Consider the following 17,901-nt stretch of genomic DNA (forward strand, 5'->3'; position numbering starts at 1 on the left):
TATTAACTCCCGAAATTTTCCTTATTTGGCGATTTTGACGAATGACGATGCTCGAGACTACGTTTCGACATCAGAGATTACTCAGCCAATCCTTCCGACATTCCGAGACACACTTTTCCACATCTTAATGTCAGCAACGAGTTAAAATCGATTATTTAGTCTAAGAATTGCTCGAAGAATAGCAATTACTTATATAACGCATCTATTATTCATAAACTTTCCACCCAATTTAAGATACGACCTTGATCGAATTGTTTCCTTTTATATTAATACTACGAAAGAGCCTGTATGTGTTATATCACACGTTTCTACAGGTTAAAGTTGTGAAAATATTTGTGATTTTAAAGTTAAATAATTTTGGTTTGGAGTAGTAAAAACAGAAAAATAAAAAATGAAAATAAAATCATGGACCTAGATATAAAATTCGGTCTATTTAAAAGTTTGTTAAACTTTCTAATATTTTACTATCTTTTAATTGGATCACATTTTTTTGAATCTTCCAATCGTTTCCTGCGTGATTTTTGAAGAACATTCTATTCGTTCCACGAAAGATACTCGAGGACAGATTATAGAAATCCGCAATTTCTAATCAAATAAAAGCGAAAATACCTTTCCTAATTCCAATTCCATTTAAAAAGTACATTCTTTAGTCTTTTCGTCAGCTGATATTGATTCGCGGGTGAAGTTTTTTTTGCTATAAAAAATTCGACTTAATGGTAATAGTGAGTATGACGTTTTCTCCATCTACATAATTTATCCAGTCGTATCCACCAACCGTGACCTCCTCCTTTTCCGTCGTAGACGTGAGATCCAAACAGCTGTCTAGCAATAATGCTCAGTGCTTCGACCATGTCGGAACCCCTTCATAACACATTTCTCGCCAGAATGCCCAGAAGAATGTAAGTTTACTTTTAACCTTTCTTATCTACCAAGGACACCATTTATACAGCTACTAAAATGCTATTCTAACCAAAATTGCTTTTTTCGACCGTATCGGATTATCAGAATAAAATCAAATCAGATTATTTGTCGATAAAACTCCATTTTTCATGCTGAGATATTTAAATCGCCACTCAAAACACTACTTTTTCGTATTTTAAATACATTTAAAACGATAATTTAAGACTTACAAATTTTAAAACATTAAGTATAAGTACTGTATTTGTTAATGATATTTAATACAAGTATTAAAACCAAATTATTTATACATTCTCGTATTATGAACTGTAAATACTTTTAAAATATAAATATATGTTAGAATTTAGAGCATTGTAAACGTAATGTCTTCATTAAAAATTGTAAGTAGAAATATAAATATTATATAAATATCATATTTTAAGAAATTCTACATAATTAAATACAACTGTTCTAGGTATTTGGCATGCATAGACTTAAATATTTTTATATCGTCTCTAAAATAATTGATCATAAAAAGTACATATATATAAAATATAATATTATATATATTAATAATACTTTAAATCGAGCTAAAGAACTAAACCATTAATCTACAATCTGATTAATTCCTTCTATTAATAATCATATTCTTCTAATATATTTAACAATAAAATTAGAATATAATATTAAAATAATATGCAGTTAATACCATAATCCGGATATATGTCATTAAAAATAAAGTAAATTACATATGTGTTCTTATATGTGCAATAATAATAATAACAACAATTACAATAACAATAACAACAAGATACATTTAATATTATTATATGTAATAAATAATATGTTTATTTAAATGGAGCATATTAATTATTAATTAAAATAATAATCTACACATATCGTACTGCTATAAGCGTAATAATAAATATATTTATTTGTATATTTATATAGATAAATTTATGCATTATGATAGTTTATAACATTGTAATTAACAGCTACTAATAATTCAATATTAATTTTACAATGTAAAATGTGAAACGAACATATACTGTTATTTGCATTATTTATATATAATTAAATGTAGACTCGATTCAATATGTTTACAATATAAAAAAGAAGCAAGCAGAATTTTCAATTCTGATCAAATTTTTGTGTTTATAATAGTTTGCAGAGTATTTTAAAATATTGATTTCGATGACTACTTTTAGTATGACTATATTCTCTGATATTTATGTACGATATTGAATTTTTAAACACAGTTTTAAGTAATATAAAATATCATATTACACGAGTAGTATCTTCTCTGCAAATCAAGAATTTCAACAGTAAAGTCAGCTTTACAGGTAACTTTCTTCACTATACACAGTATATTGAAGGAATTAAGGTAATGAATTCATAGCAATTCTATGAAATTATCGCATCAATCAAATAGCATCGTATACATATTTTATCTAGTTATAAATGTTTAAAGAGAAACTTAACCTTTTAAAAATATTTTTAAAAATAAATATATATATTTTTAAACTTAAATTTTAAGTTTAAACCTTCAAAGAATAATAATAATCCTTCAATTAATAAAAGTATATTATTAATTAGGAATAGAAAAAAAATAAAGAACCCGATTTGATTTAAATTTTTAAAACTTTTTCATTTTTATTGGCAGGGTTTTTAGATTTTAACATATCGATTTGTTAATAGAGCATAAGGATCATTATACAAAATAATAATTAGCTGTTTTTCCATTCTCAGAACGTAGAAGTTTTAGATAGACCTATATTGTAAACAGTTCTATAACCTATATCCTTCTCCTAATTATAATTTTTTTCTTTTTGGATAAGCTTTCATCGAGACCACGCCCAAAACTCCACTTCCTACTTATTATTATTGTTACTTTTTCATTTTTCTTTAGTAAAAGTGAAACATTACAAATACATTTGTTAAGTCGATACTAATCGTAAGACATCCAGGTCATGAAGAAACTAACACCTGTCGATTTGGGCATTTTTATGTAAGGCGAGTGAGTCACACCCAGTATTGTATGCACAGGAGCCATTAAAACTGAAATCTGAAATAAATTCATAGAAAAATTAAGTATGTGTCGTTTTCATAGAATTCGAGGATAATTTCCAGCATTTGTTAAACTTAGAACTGCATTTGTAAGGAAAAACACATGTCTGTTGTATTGCGAGTTTAATCACTTTTTATAAATAATTCTCCTAATATTATTTCTGCAAGAAGCTAAAATAATTAAATTTGCTTCACCATGAGTTATGATCTAATTTTCTTTTCACAGAGTATGGTAACACCGTAATAAGTTTTCGTAGAAGAAAAATAAAATTATTTAATTAGAACCTGTACGTATACAAGTAAATGAAATATTATTAACATGAAAGAATTTATGCCTTTAATATAAAATGCAGTAAATTTAAGTTGTAGCGTGATACATTCTAACAAACATTATCCTACGTCGAGTCAATTAAACATAGTATTTTTGTCAGAATTCCCATAATTGTATTGGTTGAATTATGTTGGCGTCACGCGGAAATTCACGAGGGGAAGTTCTGTTAACACGTCACGAGAATACTTCGGTAAAATAGAAACGTCGCTAAAACGTTTTGATGATAATTTCGTTAATTTAGATATGACCCAGTACGAGGTAAATTCCTTGGAGATTATATATGTATGTCATTTGTGATGGCTTCTGAAAAGATTCCGAGAAATCGATACGAAAAGATAAATAAGTGAACTCGGTTGTTTTCCACTCTTTTATAACGCGTGTCTCAGTTTGAATACCTTTGTAGTGTGAGCCGGCTCGTTCATCACTCCAGTAGACGCCCCTCCCATAGTCAGCCTCGTTGTCACCGAGGGACGTTAGTCACGTGGTTCGGCTCCCCTTCTTCCGTCACGTTGTCATGACGACAATGACGTTCAAACAGACTGAAGAAGACACGTTATCGAAACGCAGATCATTGGCCGAACTTCCGTTAGACAGACGTTACTCCGTTCGGATTCGATGCTTAAATAAATTATATTTTTGTTTTTTACCGGGAATGTATCAGTATATAATTGGGAGGTAAGACTTTGAATTTATTAAGAAATATCGAAATTTAAGAATTTTTCAAAATTTCATAAAGTAATTGCGCAGTTATTATAATAATTTGGCCTATAACTATGGTTTTACAGCTTTTCAGTTTTAAAAATTATGATATTAATGAAATAGGAAACAGATTAATCTTATTCGCTTCCGGCTCGATGACAAGTAAAAGATTATTTGACGTACGAGCCGTGACGAAATAGAATTAAACCAATTGGATAATAGATACGAACGAAAGGAAAAGTCACGTGGTGAAGCCAATTAATTGAAAGAATTTTCTATAAGCTTACCCGTAATTGGACGAATTTTAACCAATTATATAAGAGAAAGTTAAAGAAGAAAGTAAATCGCTGTCGGTAAAGAATTTACCAGCTAATTTACGTTGTCTTTTGACGTAGGATGTCGAGTGACAAATGGCGGGAGAAAATTTGGTCGAAAGGACATCTTCCCTATTAGAGAAGAAGACGTTTACCGATGTTACCTTTATAGTCGGGCCCGGCTCTTCTGCTAAGAAATATACGGGGCATAAAGTTCTCTTAGCTATGACAAGTCCCGTTTTTAAGGTTCTTTTATCGGGAGATATGGCAGACAAGGCCAAGGTCGTAAGAGTCAATGATATTTCGCCCATTGGGTTTGAAAATCTTTTACGGTAAGGGTTATGCTTATTTATAATTAAATTAATCTATGAAGTAAATAACTCCTCTCTTTAAATATTTCATTTTGATTGTGTTCTCATTTCAAATCTGATAATTTTCCATTATACCATAGCTGTCAATATCAATGTAATATGCAGGTTAATTTTTATTTAAAAATAACCTTTCTCGGAAAGATATTTGCTTCCATATAATTATTGAAATTATTGTTTATTTGTCTATCTTCTATTAAAATTTTTATAAATTATTGTGATAATCTATGTAATTATAATGATTTTAAATAGATAATTCGTACGAGATAGTTATAATGAATATAGTGAAAAACAAATTAAAAAGTTTATAATTGAAGTAATGATTATTCTTACAAGTTAGTCATTTTAATTAATTACTTAATTCAATTCATTTATTCTGTATAATTACGAGGGGAAGTTCAGTTTTTCAGTTCATTAAGGTAAGCAATATTTTTCATGTCTGAAAAATATTGCTTACCTTAATTAATTAATATTTTCTATAATTTTAATTCTTTGCAAAATTGAATTGCTAAACCTTTTTCTTATTTTTTCCCTCTAAAAATTGGGTAAAAATCAAAAAATTGTTTTAAAAATTTCAGTATTTAGGAATCACATCAAATTTTATAACCGAAATTATAAATAAAACATTTGCATTAATTTATATATTTTTAATACGTATTTTTCTTGTTAACATATAAAAATTTCTTCTTTATCCCGTTTTTCTTAATTTATTTAAAGAAATAATTTTCCTTGAATTAAAAAAAAACTTTAATGTATAAAATCTTTTATAGCATTTTACAAATTAACACGATATGCTTATACTAAGAATGTTGTTCGTGTAAACTTAAGAATATTTTAAGTTTAAAAAATGTAAACTTAAAATTCGTAAGATAAGCTTAAATAAGAAATATTAATAATAATAATAAAAAATTGTTAACGTAATAGATAACACAGAATTTCATTATGCCAATAATTTAACTCATATTTTTTATATTAAAAATAATGGAATATATCAAATTTTTATCAATTTCATAAAAACTTAAACGAATTTGTTAATAAAAATATCGTTCTATTAGTTGAAAGTTTGTATAACATTTTAATTAACATAATTATACAGAATAACTCTAATAACAATGTTGTTGATAGACTTTAGCGTGTAGTTTTAAAGGACTCTTCATTTAATACGATATTTTAGAATATAATTTGGCAATGCAAATTTCATCTATCATTTAAATTCTCAATAAAGTAAAATTAGGAATTTTTCTGTGTTATAAATTATCACAAATTTTGAATTTTTAAAATTTTTAATTCTTCGGATACTCAATTCACAACACAGAATAAACAATTAAATGCATGTCGTGGTTCATTCTTTACTTTATTCACTTAATTCATTCTTTTCGTGGTTTTAGAATTTCTACAATTTCATTTTAATAGCATATTCAATATAAATAACTGAAATTTTGTTGTCTTAACACTGGTATAAATCTTTATATAATCTCATCTGATTGTAATTTTATGCTACATTATAAGTATGAAAAATAATATATGTTAATTATTTATTTCTTCGAATGTAAGACTATAATATATACCAGACATGGATGCAACTCTTTTTGAGTTACATGCGGCTCTTGCTGAAAGTGTTAATTTCTGTTTTTTTATTATCGTTTTTACAATTTTATTTTTATAATTTTGTGAAAATATGTTTGTTAAAAAATTCAATATTTGTTTTATATTATATTTATATTATATAATAAAATCGCGCGCCTTACCATACTATCTGCCACGACAGTACAGTACTGCGGCTCCCATGCATTTTGCAAAACCTACATTTTGGCTCCGACTGAACTCTTGCTTGTCCACCCCTGATATATACTATAGAATACTGTAATCACTACTTTATCAAAAGAATGAAAAGCTGAATATCCGATATTAAATTAATTTTCTACAATTTGTTACAAATTTCATAAATTTCGAGTAGAAAGTATTAAAACAAATAAACAGAATAATAATTAATATTTTTCTATGAAAATACCGTAAATTTTACGACTTTTCTATTTTGAAAATTATATATAAGGGAGTGGCAAATTATATAGAATTACACCAGAAAGTAATGCGTTATGTTTTGGCATCGTTTAAATTATTTTATTTATAGAATTTTAAATTATGCTTTAATAAAAAAAAATCAGATTTACAATTGACCAAAAATATCAAATTCTAAATCTTATTTATGTAAATTTAGTTTAATTTATGGATAATTTATTTTTTAATATGTATATATTTAAATTTTAAATATATATATATATATATATATATATATATATATTTCTATTTTGATTATTTTTAGTATATACAAATTTTTAATAATTAACAAACAGTTACTATTAAATATAATTGCATAAACTAAGAGGTCGTAAATCATATTTTATTTAAATAATTAGAGCCAGTAATATTCTTACTTCTAAACACTTATTTATTTTCCTTGAAATAAATTTAGGAATTGATTTATTGGTATTGCGGTTAAAACAACTCATAAAATTTTCAGTGAATGCTTTATAATGTATTAATATATTCGGTATTTAGTAACCTATTTCAGGTTCAGAAAGATTTAGCTTGCGTCAGAACGTCCTATTTTATTTAATCGTATCAGCCACGTTAACGTTTTCTTACACCATTACTGCGTGTATGAAACGCTATAATAAATGGGTCACAACGTAATAGAATTCTTATGTTAAATAATAATCTATTAGCATTAAGATTTATCTTTTATAATATGGACATTACGGTGATTATTCCAAATGTAATTTTCGTGGTTGAAATGAAAAAAGTATTGATTATTTCAGCTATTTGTATTGACTTGAATTTGTTTTATTTAACAGCAAATTCAAATGATTGTTTTAAACAGACATAAATATATTTCAGAAAGATCTTTCTAAAATAAATTTGTTTTAACATATCTAGAGTAGGCCTATATTATAATGTTATTATAGCGTTGATAATATCTCATTATATATTTATTATCGAGTATTATTTAAACTAACACAGTTATTTCTTAATTCAAATGAAGAAACATAGTTATAAGTATTTTAATATTCATCATAACCTTAGTTATTTTTCAAATAAATGTCATGTTGAGGACTGGAAATGATCAATGTTAGACATGATTTCCAGTTCTCAACCTAAGTGCCATAATTTTGTGATTAAAATTTCAAGATTCTCCTTATGTTTAAAACAGATTTTAGTCACAAAATCCACGTCTTTGGGTTCTCCACAAAAAATCTCGTTTTCCCACATTTCACATAGATCCTTGGCGTTTCCAGTACACGGTTTATATTAAATTTTAGCTAGAATTAAAATAAACTCCTTGGGATTCCATAGATTTAATTTTATTCTTACGGAAAATTAATTTTATTTATTACGGTATTATGGTTATTCGTTTATCATCTTTGTACCTAATAACTTTTTACATTTTCTTGTTGTTTTCAGCTATTTAATGTTTATTTGAATTAAAAATTATGTCACTTTAATTAAATATTGTGTTTATGGATATCTGAAATCAGGTAAAATTTTGGTGTAAAAATTATAAAAAATTGCGTATCTAGTTTCATTTAAAACACAAAAATAACAAATATTAACATAATATTGCACAATTTTAGAAAAACCTGATCAGAAATGTGGAATGATACTTAATTCTAAGAGTAGGCAAGAACGAAACTTGAAACGAACCGATTTCTATTTACTCATATACATACATAGAAATTTTATATTCGAGTTTCTATATATACACAATATATCCTATATAGGAAATATACAGGAAAACATAGAGAAAACGAGAACCACTAGAAGACGATGGTGATAATTTCGTAGAGATGTGTTTTCGAGAAACGGAATGTCAGACAATTCATAGGGTACGTAAACGATTCTAATTAAGCAAAATTATTATGCTGAGACACTGTTTTTAATGTATAAAGCATTACATATACTATACAGATACAATATATATTCGAAAATGTTCACTTTAATTTCTCTTTTAGGCTATATGTAGTTGATCTCTCACTGAGCATATCGTATTCAAATCTTTTCTATTTCTAATGGAGAAATAGCTGTACTTTCCTTTTCTACCTGCCTGAAAACTATTATAAGTTTTATCAAATTTAATAAATATTCTTTTCATTGTATTATTTAACTTACTCTAGCAAGTGCATCTATTTCTGTTCATTTTTTGCGCGTGTAAATTTTTGTTCAATTTTATCAGTTCTCCTAATGATTAAATACACATCCCTCGTATAACAAGGTAGTTACGTTCCGAAAAAGTGCCGTATTAAATTGGTCTTCTCAATTTTATATAAAAATGTACCCACATTTTTTAAAATCTATTAAAAACGTTTCCAATTAACTTGACCCACTTTATATACAACTATCTTTTATCTATAGATTTATACAGAATAAACTATTTATTTTATCTTTTAATTTAACATATATAACGTATTCACTGTACATTTTTCATGAAACGGTTTTTTTATTTTGATTAGAAATTCTTATTATTGCCTTCTTTAATTAAAAAACCATAAATAAATAAAAATAGCATTAACTAATGGAAAATCAACAGTAGGAAAGCTTCCAATTTATTTGATTTAATAATAATTTTTATTATAATCTTAAGGATTACTTAATGTACTGTAATGCTTAAATAAGCAAATATTTATTGTGTCATCGCCACAATGCCGGGCTGTAATTTTTAAATCATATTTTTAATTTATTTAATTTCAAATATATGCTCTTCACCTCAAATTAGTAGTGGCTTGCCCCCGTACATCGTACTTTTCCTTTAATAATAGAGTCGTGTCGATCATCTATTAACTGCTTTCAGGAGAAAATTTTTGAATTGAAATAACATTACTTTTAATGAAAACCGAAAGTTCATATATAGTTAATCGGGGCCTTCTGCCCAAGGTTCCCATATCTGGTTTCGGCTTTCATCTATCTAATTCCGTTCTCGAGATTAAGGAAGGACAGACGGACAGGCAAACGGACGACGTCGGGAATTTATAGGTTTACAATTTTTCAAATTGTAGCCTAATAAGACTAAACAAATTTAGTAGAATTTCTTAAATAATTTTCGTTCGTGTCTTTATCGACACTTTTCATTAATTCTTAATATAAATTCTTTTATCAAAGAAAATTGTTTTATTATTGAGAAGTTTATATTATTCATTTTTTTTTCTATTTTGTAAGTTTATATTAAATTATTTTATTTTATTTTTTCATTACTTATTTTTATAATAATTTATCTTGTGTTATTTATTTTAAAACACGAGATGTTTTGTCGCCCTTGTTACTTACAAATAAATCAAATACAAATATCATAATTTCGTTTATTTATTTATTTTCAAAATATTTTAGCCGAAAAGCAAAGAATAGAGACGCTTAATTTTGATGGAAAGAGATAATTTAACGAGAAATTATTAATTACGTTCTCAATTTATTAGAATGAATTGTTAATATAAATTTTAGATTAACTGTAATTACTTAAAAGTCAAACATTTCATCCGAATTTTCTCTTTCATAAAATATAACTTATATATATGCAAATGTTCTACTCGAATCGTTAAAACGAATATTAAAATTTCAAAATAACATTATCTTGATTTCTTCGAATAAGTTGTTGACAATCTTTCTGATTTTCATCTGAAATAATAATATATTAATGAATACCTATTTATTAAAATTTTTAAATATTAAAACACTTCATAAAATGCATTAAAATTCCGTTTTTAGAAAAGAATATATATATTTTTAATAATACATTTGGAGCTATTTATTTTTACAAGGATAATTATGTTACAATTGGAAGTTTTCTGTCATTTTAAATATGCTTTTAAAATTCAAATATTTTAATTTAATATAGAGAAAATGAAGTAACGATATCTACTGATTCAATTAATCCCGATAATTAATTGAATTAATTAATAATCGGGTTTAATTCAATCTATATAATTATATATTCTAGCAATTTATATTAAATACATTATATCTGTAATAAATAAAGTTAAATTTAATAACATTTATATCTGTTTTAAGTTATTTAAGTTAATAATGTAACGCGTGTAAACATCAAAACATCATATTATGCAATTATTTCAGTTAATTTTATAAAAGTTTGTAAAATGTGAAAAGACCTTAATTATAACGATAGAAATATGATATTTCGCAATGATATTTGCTAAATAAAAAGAGACTTAAAAATAAATATTTAAAGTAAAGAAAAACATTTTTAAAAGTCAATTTTTCCTTCTTAACTTTCAAACTTAGAATAAGTTCAAGCCATTACTGTTTATATCATCTTTTATATTATTAAAAAGAACTTTCGATTAACATGTAAGTAACAGAAATATGCATTTTATGATTGACTATCGCACCATCCCTGATATTCTTGTACACAATTTAACTGTTATTCCAATGGTTATTTTTGTGAAATTCAAAGCACGCGAAACAAAATCAGTAATCACTATTAAATTTAATTTCACCTATTGTTTAGCCATTTTTCAATTTTATTGCAATAATCCGTTTCTTTTTCTTTTTTAAATTGATCGAGCATCTAATGCACAAAACACTTTAAAGTTGCGTTGTTTGAAATGATCCAAACTTATTTGTATTTCGTTAATAAAGTTGAATGTGTAATCAGTCATATTCTTATAGTCTACCTAATTTCGATCAAAGTGTTTTCAACGTTCCCGCTCTTTTGGAAAAGGAAAAAAAAAAACATGCTATGTTTCAAATACAAATCTATTAGTTAGCAAATAACCTTCTGTATATAATAATCCTCGCTTCAAAGCCTTACATTTTTATTATGATTGTACGAAATACCATATTTATATACTGTATTTTTTATGATTATTTTAAAGTGATATTTTATAGCTTAAAGTTTATTATTACGAAAAAACACTTTTAAAGTCAATGAGAAAATAGAGTTAAATTTACAACGAACCGTTTAACAAGTTTTCATAAACTGATTAAATCGTAAAATCATAGTCTATGATATACAGTATTATGAAAAATGTTTAGTGATAAACCTACTTTAACAAAAATAGTTTTCGCATATTGTTTATTTATTTAACTAGAACACTTACGATAAAAGTAATACATGATTAATGATTAGAATTTATGAAAATGTCATATGAAGTTGGTTTTTAAATTATGTTTTAAAGTCTACTATTGTATTTTTTAAATTTGTAATTCTAAATTTTGAGAATTCAACTTATAACAGCGCAAATTTCAGATGATGTTTCTGAAATAAGTTACTTAAATAATATTTTTAGTTTCATATAATCAAATTTTTTCATTAATTAACGTCACTTTCATTAACAAACGTATAAATTATTTCTGATTTTTTATGATTGTATGTTACGTAGAGAGTGAAACTGAACTCATAATACCAATAATCATAATTAAATCGTTTTGGTTAATATTCTGTACGTGATTCATAAGCAACCGTCGGATGAAAATATTTCCAATGTTTTTTATATTAATCGTTTAACTTCACTTTTTCTATATTTCATTACAGAGTAATAACATTATGCACTTAAATAACTAATTAAAGATACCAATTCTGCATTAAATTTTGCAAAAGCAAATAATGTAAGGCGTTATTCCAGTTTATAATTTATTATAATCCAATATGTATATTAAATTGTATTCAAATTACGCTGATGTATTTCAGTACAAACTATATTATAACTTGTTATTATTATTATATATAACACACTATATTTACCTTAATATACTTAAACGTTTTCTATGTTTCGAATCTATTTAAACAGTTCTCTGCGCTTCACCAATTATCACAGTAAAACATAGTCTTGTATTTGTATATCTCATTGTAAATCAATTTGTGAGAAAGACATTCAGAATACTAAAATCTGACCTTAATTAATCAAACATTATCTGCTAATGTATAGCAATTTATCATTTATTTGAATCAAAATCCAATATACATATTACATTTGTACAGTACATTTTCTGAAAATAAACCTTTCACTAGAAATAAATTGGATAAAGAAATAGATTAAGCAAAACATTTCAATGAAGTGATGTAAATAATCCTTAATTTTAATAAAAATAAACGCATTTCTTAAAACAAATTAAATAAGTAATTTTTTATTCTTCTTTGGCTAATTAGTTAAAAAAAACTTTTTTATATGATAATTCTTCATAATTGCCTTTGAAAAACACACATTTTAGTCAGTTTTCTTTTAAAATATATTTTACATTTATTCTATAGTTTTAAATTGTTTGTCGCTGCAGAATTTTATAGCTCTTTCAGATTAATGACAAATGAATATAGGCTAATCCTTGATTTTGTTTTTTTTTTAGTTTATCCTGCTACAGAATGAATAGTATAAATGTATAATGCTGGTTGGATTCGAATCCAACTTCTATTTTCATGAATTTCCGTGGGAAAATTCGGATTGGTATCATTTTTCTATACCAATCATTAACAGTCGACCCTATTGAGATTTAGATCAACTTACAAATGATAGACAAAACAGCTCATTTAATCCAAAGCGATTGACACTCTTGCAATAATTCATAAATAGAGTTAAGTTCTAAACAATTCAGTTTACATTAAGAATAATTACTTTAAATCATTTTGACTATTGAGTTATAACATATATCGCAAATTAAGAATGAAAAAATAGAGATATTTCAGATTAACTAATTATTCAAAAAATTAATTTAAAAAATCTGTTACAGTTAATAAAATAAAAATTAAATTGTTGTAAAATATCTAGGTAATTATTGTAAAGATTGTATAACACGACTGATTAATTTAATATTAATTAATCTTTAGAAAAATAATATAACTCATTTATTATTTTTGAGAACTTAACAGGATCTACCAACTAAATTATTTTAAATCACAAATTAAATAATAATAATAGTTAAACTTTATTATAAAAAGGAACGGGTTCCATTACAGGGAAGTTGACAAGAGTAGGAGAGTTGACGAGAACTTAAGCCTATATATTAAAATTGTTGTATAATAAATTTTGTATTGTTCCGCCATATTTATACCGAAAAGTCAAGTTGCCTCTCTATTTAGGAGAGATGACTTATGAAGGGGGAGAGATGATGCTAATTTCATATATATATTAAATTAAGGAGAGTACAATAAAGGAAAGAAAGAAAAAAATTAAAGTAATTTTTATGTTTCAGATACACTAAGATTTATTATATTACATAATCTTAGAACCTTTCCGTTTATACTTCTATTAAGAATAAAAATGTGTTTATTTCCTGCTGACTCATTACTCTTTTATCCGAAAAAATATCTACGGCATTGATAAAAAGATGTATAAAAATGAAAAAAATGTTTCTTTTTCTTTTAACACATCGTATATATTTATATTTAACTTGTTACTCGCATTGATATCTCCATTTGGTATATCTCCTACCCATAGTGCATCATCTTACAACCATAGTAGGAGAGATGGCAAAAACAACTACCTTAGATATATTTGTTATAATTAATTTCCTATTATCATGATTTTAAAAATAACATTTTTTCTAAAGAGATTGACAATTATAGAATAGCTTACTATAATTCATTCTTTGATGTGTTCAGTATTATTGGATACAGAACGATTTCCCGAAATGTGCATCCTCTTCCCTCGCTTTATCTTATATAAAAGTGATTGAACAATAACAATAAAAACAAAATTGCCATGCCACCAGAACACGATCGAAGTAACTAAAATTACCGAAATGGCATTACTACGAAATGTCAAAGTTGTTATTTCGTAGACCAACTTGTCAAATTATCAAGACGTAAACTACTACTTAGATTATTCGTCTTGTTATAGATACAGAGGATGTGAAAGAGTGAGATCGTTTCTGAACACAGTCCACAATTTTTTACTTATATAAGAAGAATCTGCTCCTCGTTGCAGATCGATTGATTATCGAGTCTAATTTGAGCAAGGAAGGCTTTAAATCTGTATGGAATATGGGCGAAGAATAAATTGTTCTCCCTAGGGAAGTCTAATAAAATATCTTATCCTATGTGTCGGGTAGAGAGATGTTTTCTTTGAAGGTCAGAATCAACCGCGTTATTAATCATGTTTTCGATAAGGATTTCGGACGTCATTTTCCTTAATGTGTCATCTTGGATGAAGAATGATAGAGATAAACCATATCGTAAATCACGGATTAAATAAAACTATCTTCGTATTTTTCCTTTTATTAGTACTTATATTAATTTAGATTAAGAAATAAAAAATACCCATATAACTTACATATTAAAAAAGTTCTAAATAAACACAAGCAAATCCTATTAACGTAGATAGACTTTCAATCTTCAATTAATTTCACAGCTTTATTGATGATGGACAGCTATCCTAATTATATCAGCTGTAAATCGATACTGTACATTTAAATAGATTAAGTTTCATTTATAATCTATTTCTGAATTGATATGTAAATAGTTCACTTTGATTAATAAATCGCTTATTTTTTTAGAGCAATTTTCTCGATTTCTTCGATTAATAAGACAAACTTTATTAATTATTGTCTTTCGTTACTATTATTACTTATTTATTTTTTTAAAAAATTATAATTTTTATTTAGAATTTATTAAAATTAAATTCTGAAAAATTAAAACTAATAATTCAAAATTCTTTAACATTTAGAAGTTATCTTATTCTTATTGCATGTAATAAAGTGAAGACTATGTTCAAATTGAACATTGAATAATGTATACTAATTAATTATATATAAATTAATTGTGAAACTAACTTTATATTTTAAAATTTAATATTTTTAGTTATATATTACTGCTCAATGCTATTCTTAAAATTGGTAAAATAGGCATTTAGTTAATATTACCAGTTTTAATTAGTCTAAAAAGAATTTTTAAAGGTATTTTCCATAGAAAAGTATATATATTCAATTTTTATGGACATTATTTGATATCTTATAATTATTCGTATATTACACAAATAATCAATTTAATTATTTAAAAAGTTTATTTTTGTTTTAAATTAATATATAAAAAATATTTTATTGAGTTTTCCATAAGAGCTGATTAGTCCAAAACATCTTATGGGAAACTCCTGTAAATTAATATCAGAATGCAGTTCTAGGATTATTTTTGAAAATATTTTTATATAAGAACAATGTTATTAACACAGTTCTTATATAAACAGTAGTAAAAAAAATTATGTGAGATTCTTTTATTATCTTTCGATGAAGATTTTCAGCATAATTTAAATAGTAGTTGAGATTTTATCTAAACAAAACTGGATTAGTTTTCTTATTTAATGACTAAGTAATGCGTATGTCCGTGCAAATAGAAGTTTGTATTGTAAGCTTAGAATTACAAGACAAAAAATAGAAAAATCTCTAAAGTTACTAAGCTCTTAATACGAGTAAGCTATTTTGAGAGAGTTACCTAGGAAAAATCTATTTTTAACAAGGGCAATTCTCGTATGATTGTAATTTCTTATGTTTACATAAACGTTGATACTGAAAGTATTCTTTTGATTTTCAATGGAAATTCAAATTGTATCTTTCAAAAAATTTAATTTGTTCAATTTCAAACTTAAATGGGAAGCGCAGCTTACTTCGTATTCAATTTTAAAAAGTTTTTACCATCCAATCCAAAGTTTTGCTTCATTTCTCTGCGAAAAAAGTTTGGGTTTGCAAAATGAATATGAATACAATCAAATCTCGTTCATCCGGATCAAACGAGAGCAGACTCTACCCGGATTAACGAAAATTCGGATAAGCAGAAAAAAATGCGGGTATTAAAATAAGTATAAAATTTCATACTGAAAATACTTTTTTAACAATTGGATATAAACTTATATGCTTTACTGACTCGAAAACAATAGGATCATTAACATTACATAAATAAAGCATAAAAATTACTCAGTACATACAAACAGTAGACCTATGTATTTTTATCCTTGCAAACGTGAGAACGCTATGTAGGTAGATTATGTACTAATGTATAAAATACTTTAATGATCTTACAAATATTGCAAAAAATAATAATTTTTTTTTTACAAAACTTGTAAACATTGTAAAAGAAACTTCTATTCAAATAAATCCGGATAAAACGGGGTTTGACTGTATTATGAAAAACCACAAATTTCTCAATATACATAATTGATTCAATAATTTTCATCGAATTTTGCAATATTTTTTATAAATAGATTAAAAATTATAGGCCTATATTAAAAATATTCTTTTTCAATCTGCAAAATTTTGTATAAACGAAAAGTCTAAATTCCAACATTAATCTTACAATATTTTCATTTTGCTATTATATCTTCGAAAATATTTTAATTTAAGAAACTTGATATAAATAATTTAAAATACATATACTGTACGTTTATATTAGGTCATCAGAGGCATCTTGGAAATTCCAAGTCTTAATATAACTAAAACATGTAACAAGTATACAAGTATGTATGTTTATAACTTATGCAGAATAATTAGTTTCTCTACAATTAGAATGTAGATTGTTTGACTATTGTTATATCTTAAAGGAAATAAATACACAAGCATAAATGATACCACAAAAACGCGGAAAACAAGAAACTTACTTTATATAAATTAAAAAAAAAACTTTTATTTTTAATACCATGACTATCTAGCATTCTAAGCATTCTATTTGAGCTCTCCGTTTTCTCTTTTTGCAATTTTTTTTCTTTTTTTTTTCTTTTTATGTATCAGTGGTTATATAGTTCAATGTGTACAGAAACTGAATCATTTCAAGTAAATATACAAATTTCATATATTCTTTTGTACAAGAATTATTTCTCCAGAAAACAATAAATCTGAAAGATACGTAGAGAATCAAATTTATGAATGCCTAATTCACTTTCTCCCGGATAATTTTATTATCGTTCTATATTTTTGTTTAGATGAATAATCTATGATACAGCTGTTATATGCAACAAATCAATGGAATGATACTAAACACACACTTCCCTAATGCACTAGTCTGTCCCAAATTTCGGTGTATAAGTTGTGTTACGTTATGTCGACTGTTTGATATTCTGCAGCAGTCTTTCACCCCAGTACAGTTCTAAATCGAAGGGTTCAAAATTCTTTAATCTTTGATTTGAATTTCTGTCTTGATAATATACAACTCTAGCTACTTTCCCATCAACAGACGTCTGTTTCGTAGACTCGTATTCACGGAAAATTAGTTTCCAAGTCTCATGAATGTATGTAGTGATTT

At 25.6% G+C, this 17,901-nt stretch overlaps 1 protein-coding gene across 4 annotated transcripts in view; it reads left to right on the forward strand.

Moving 5' to 3' along the window:
• The first annotated feature begins 526 nt into the window (after positions 1 to 526).
• Positions 527 to 17,901, forward strand: part of LOC136985341 (BTB/POZ domain-containing protein 3-like) — a 33,597-nt gene continuing 16,222 nt past the window's right edge. Inside the window, exons 1-2 of one of the 4 annotated variants that reach the window (XM_067282605.1) lie at positions 527 to 722; positions 802 to 899. In XM_067282605.1, coding sequence (XP_067138706.1) covers positions 832 to 899 — 68 coding nt within the window. In that variant the 5' untranslated portion in view covers positions 527 to 722; positions 802 to 831. Of the gene's footprint in view, positions 723 to 801; positions 900 to 3,841; positions 3,971 to 4,031; positions 4,284 to 4,320; positions 4,641 to 17,901 lie in introns of those variants that run through there. The other 3 variants (XM_067282602.1, XM_067282604.1, XM_067282603.1) reach the window with 3 other exon arrangements.

This window comes from Centruroides vittatus, unplaced genomic scaffold (assembly GCF_030686945.1).
Source record: "Centruroides vittatus isolate TY-2023 unplaced genomic scaffold, ASM3068694v2 contig_958, whole genome shotgun sequence".
NCBI lineage: Eukaryota > Metazoa > Arthropoda > Arachnida > Scorpiones > Buthidae > Centruroides > Centruroides vittatus.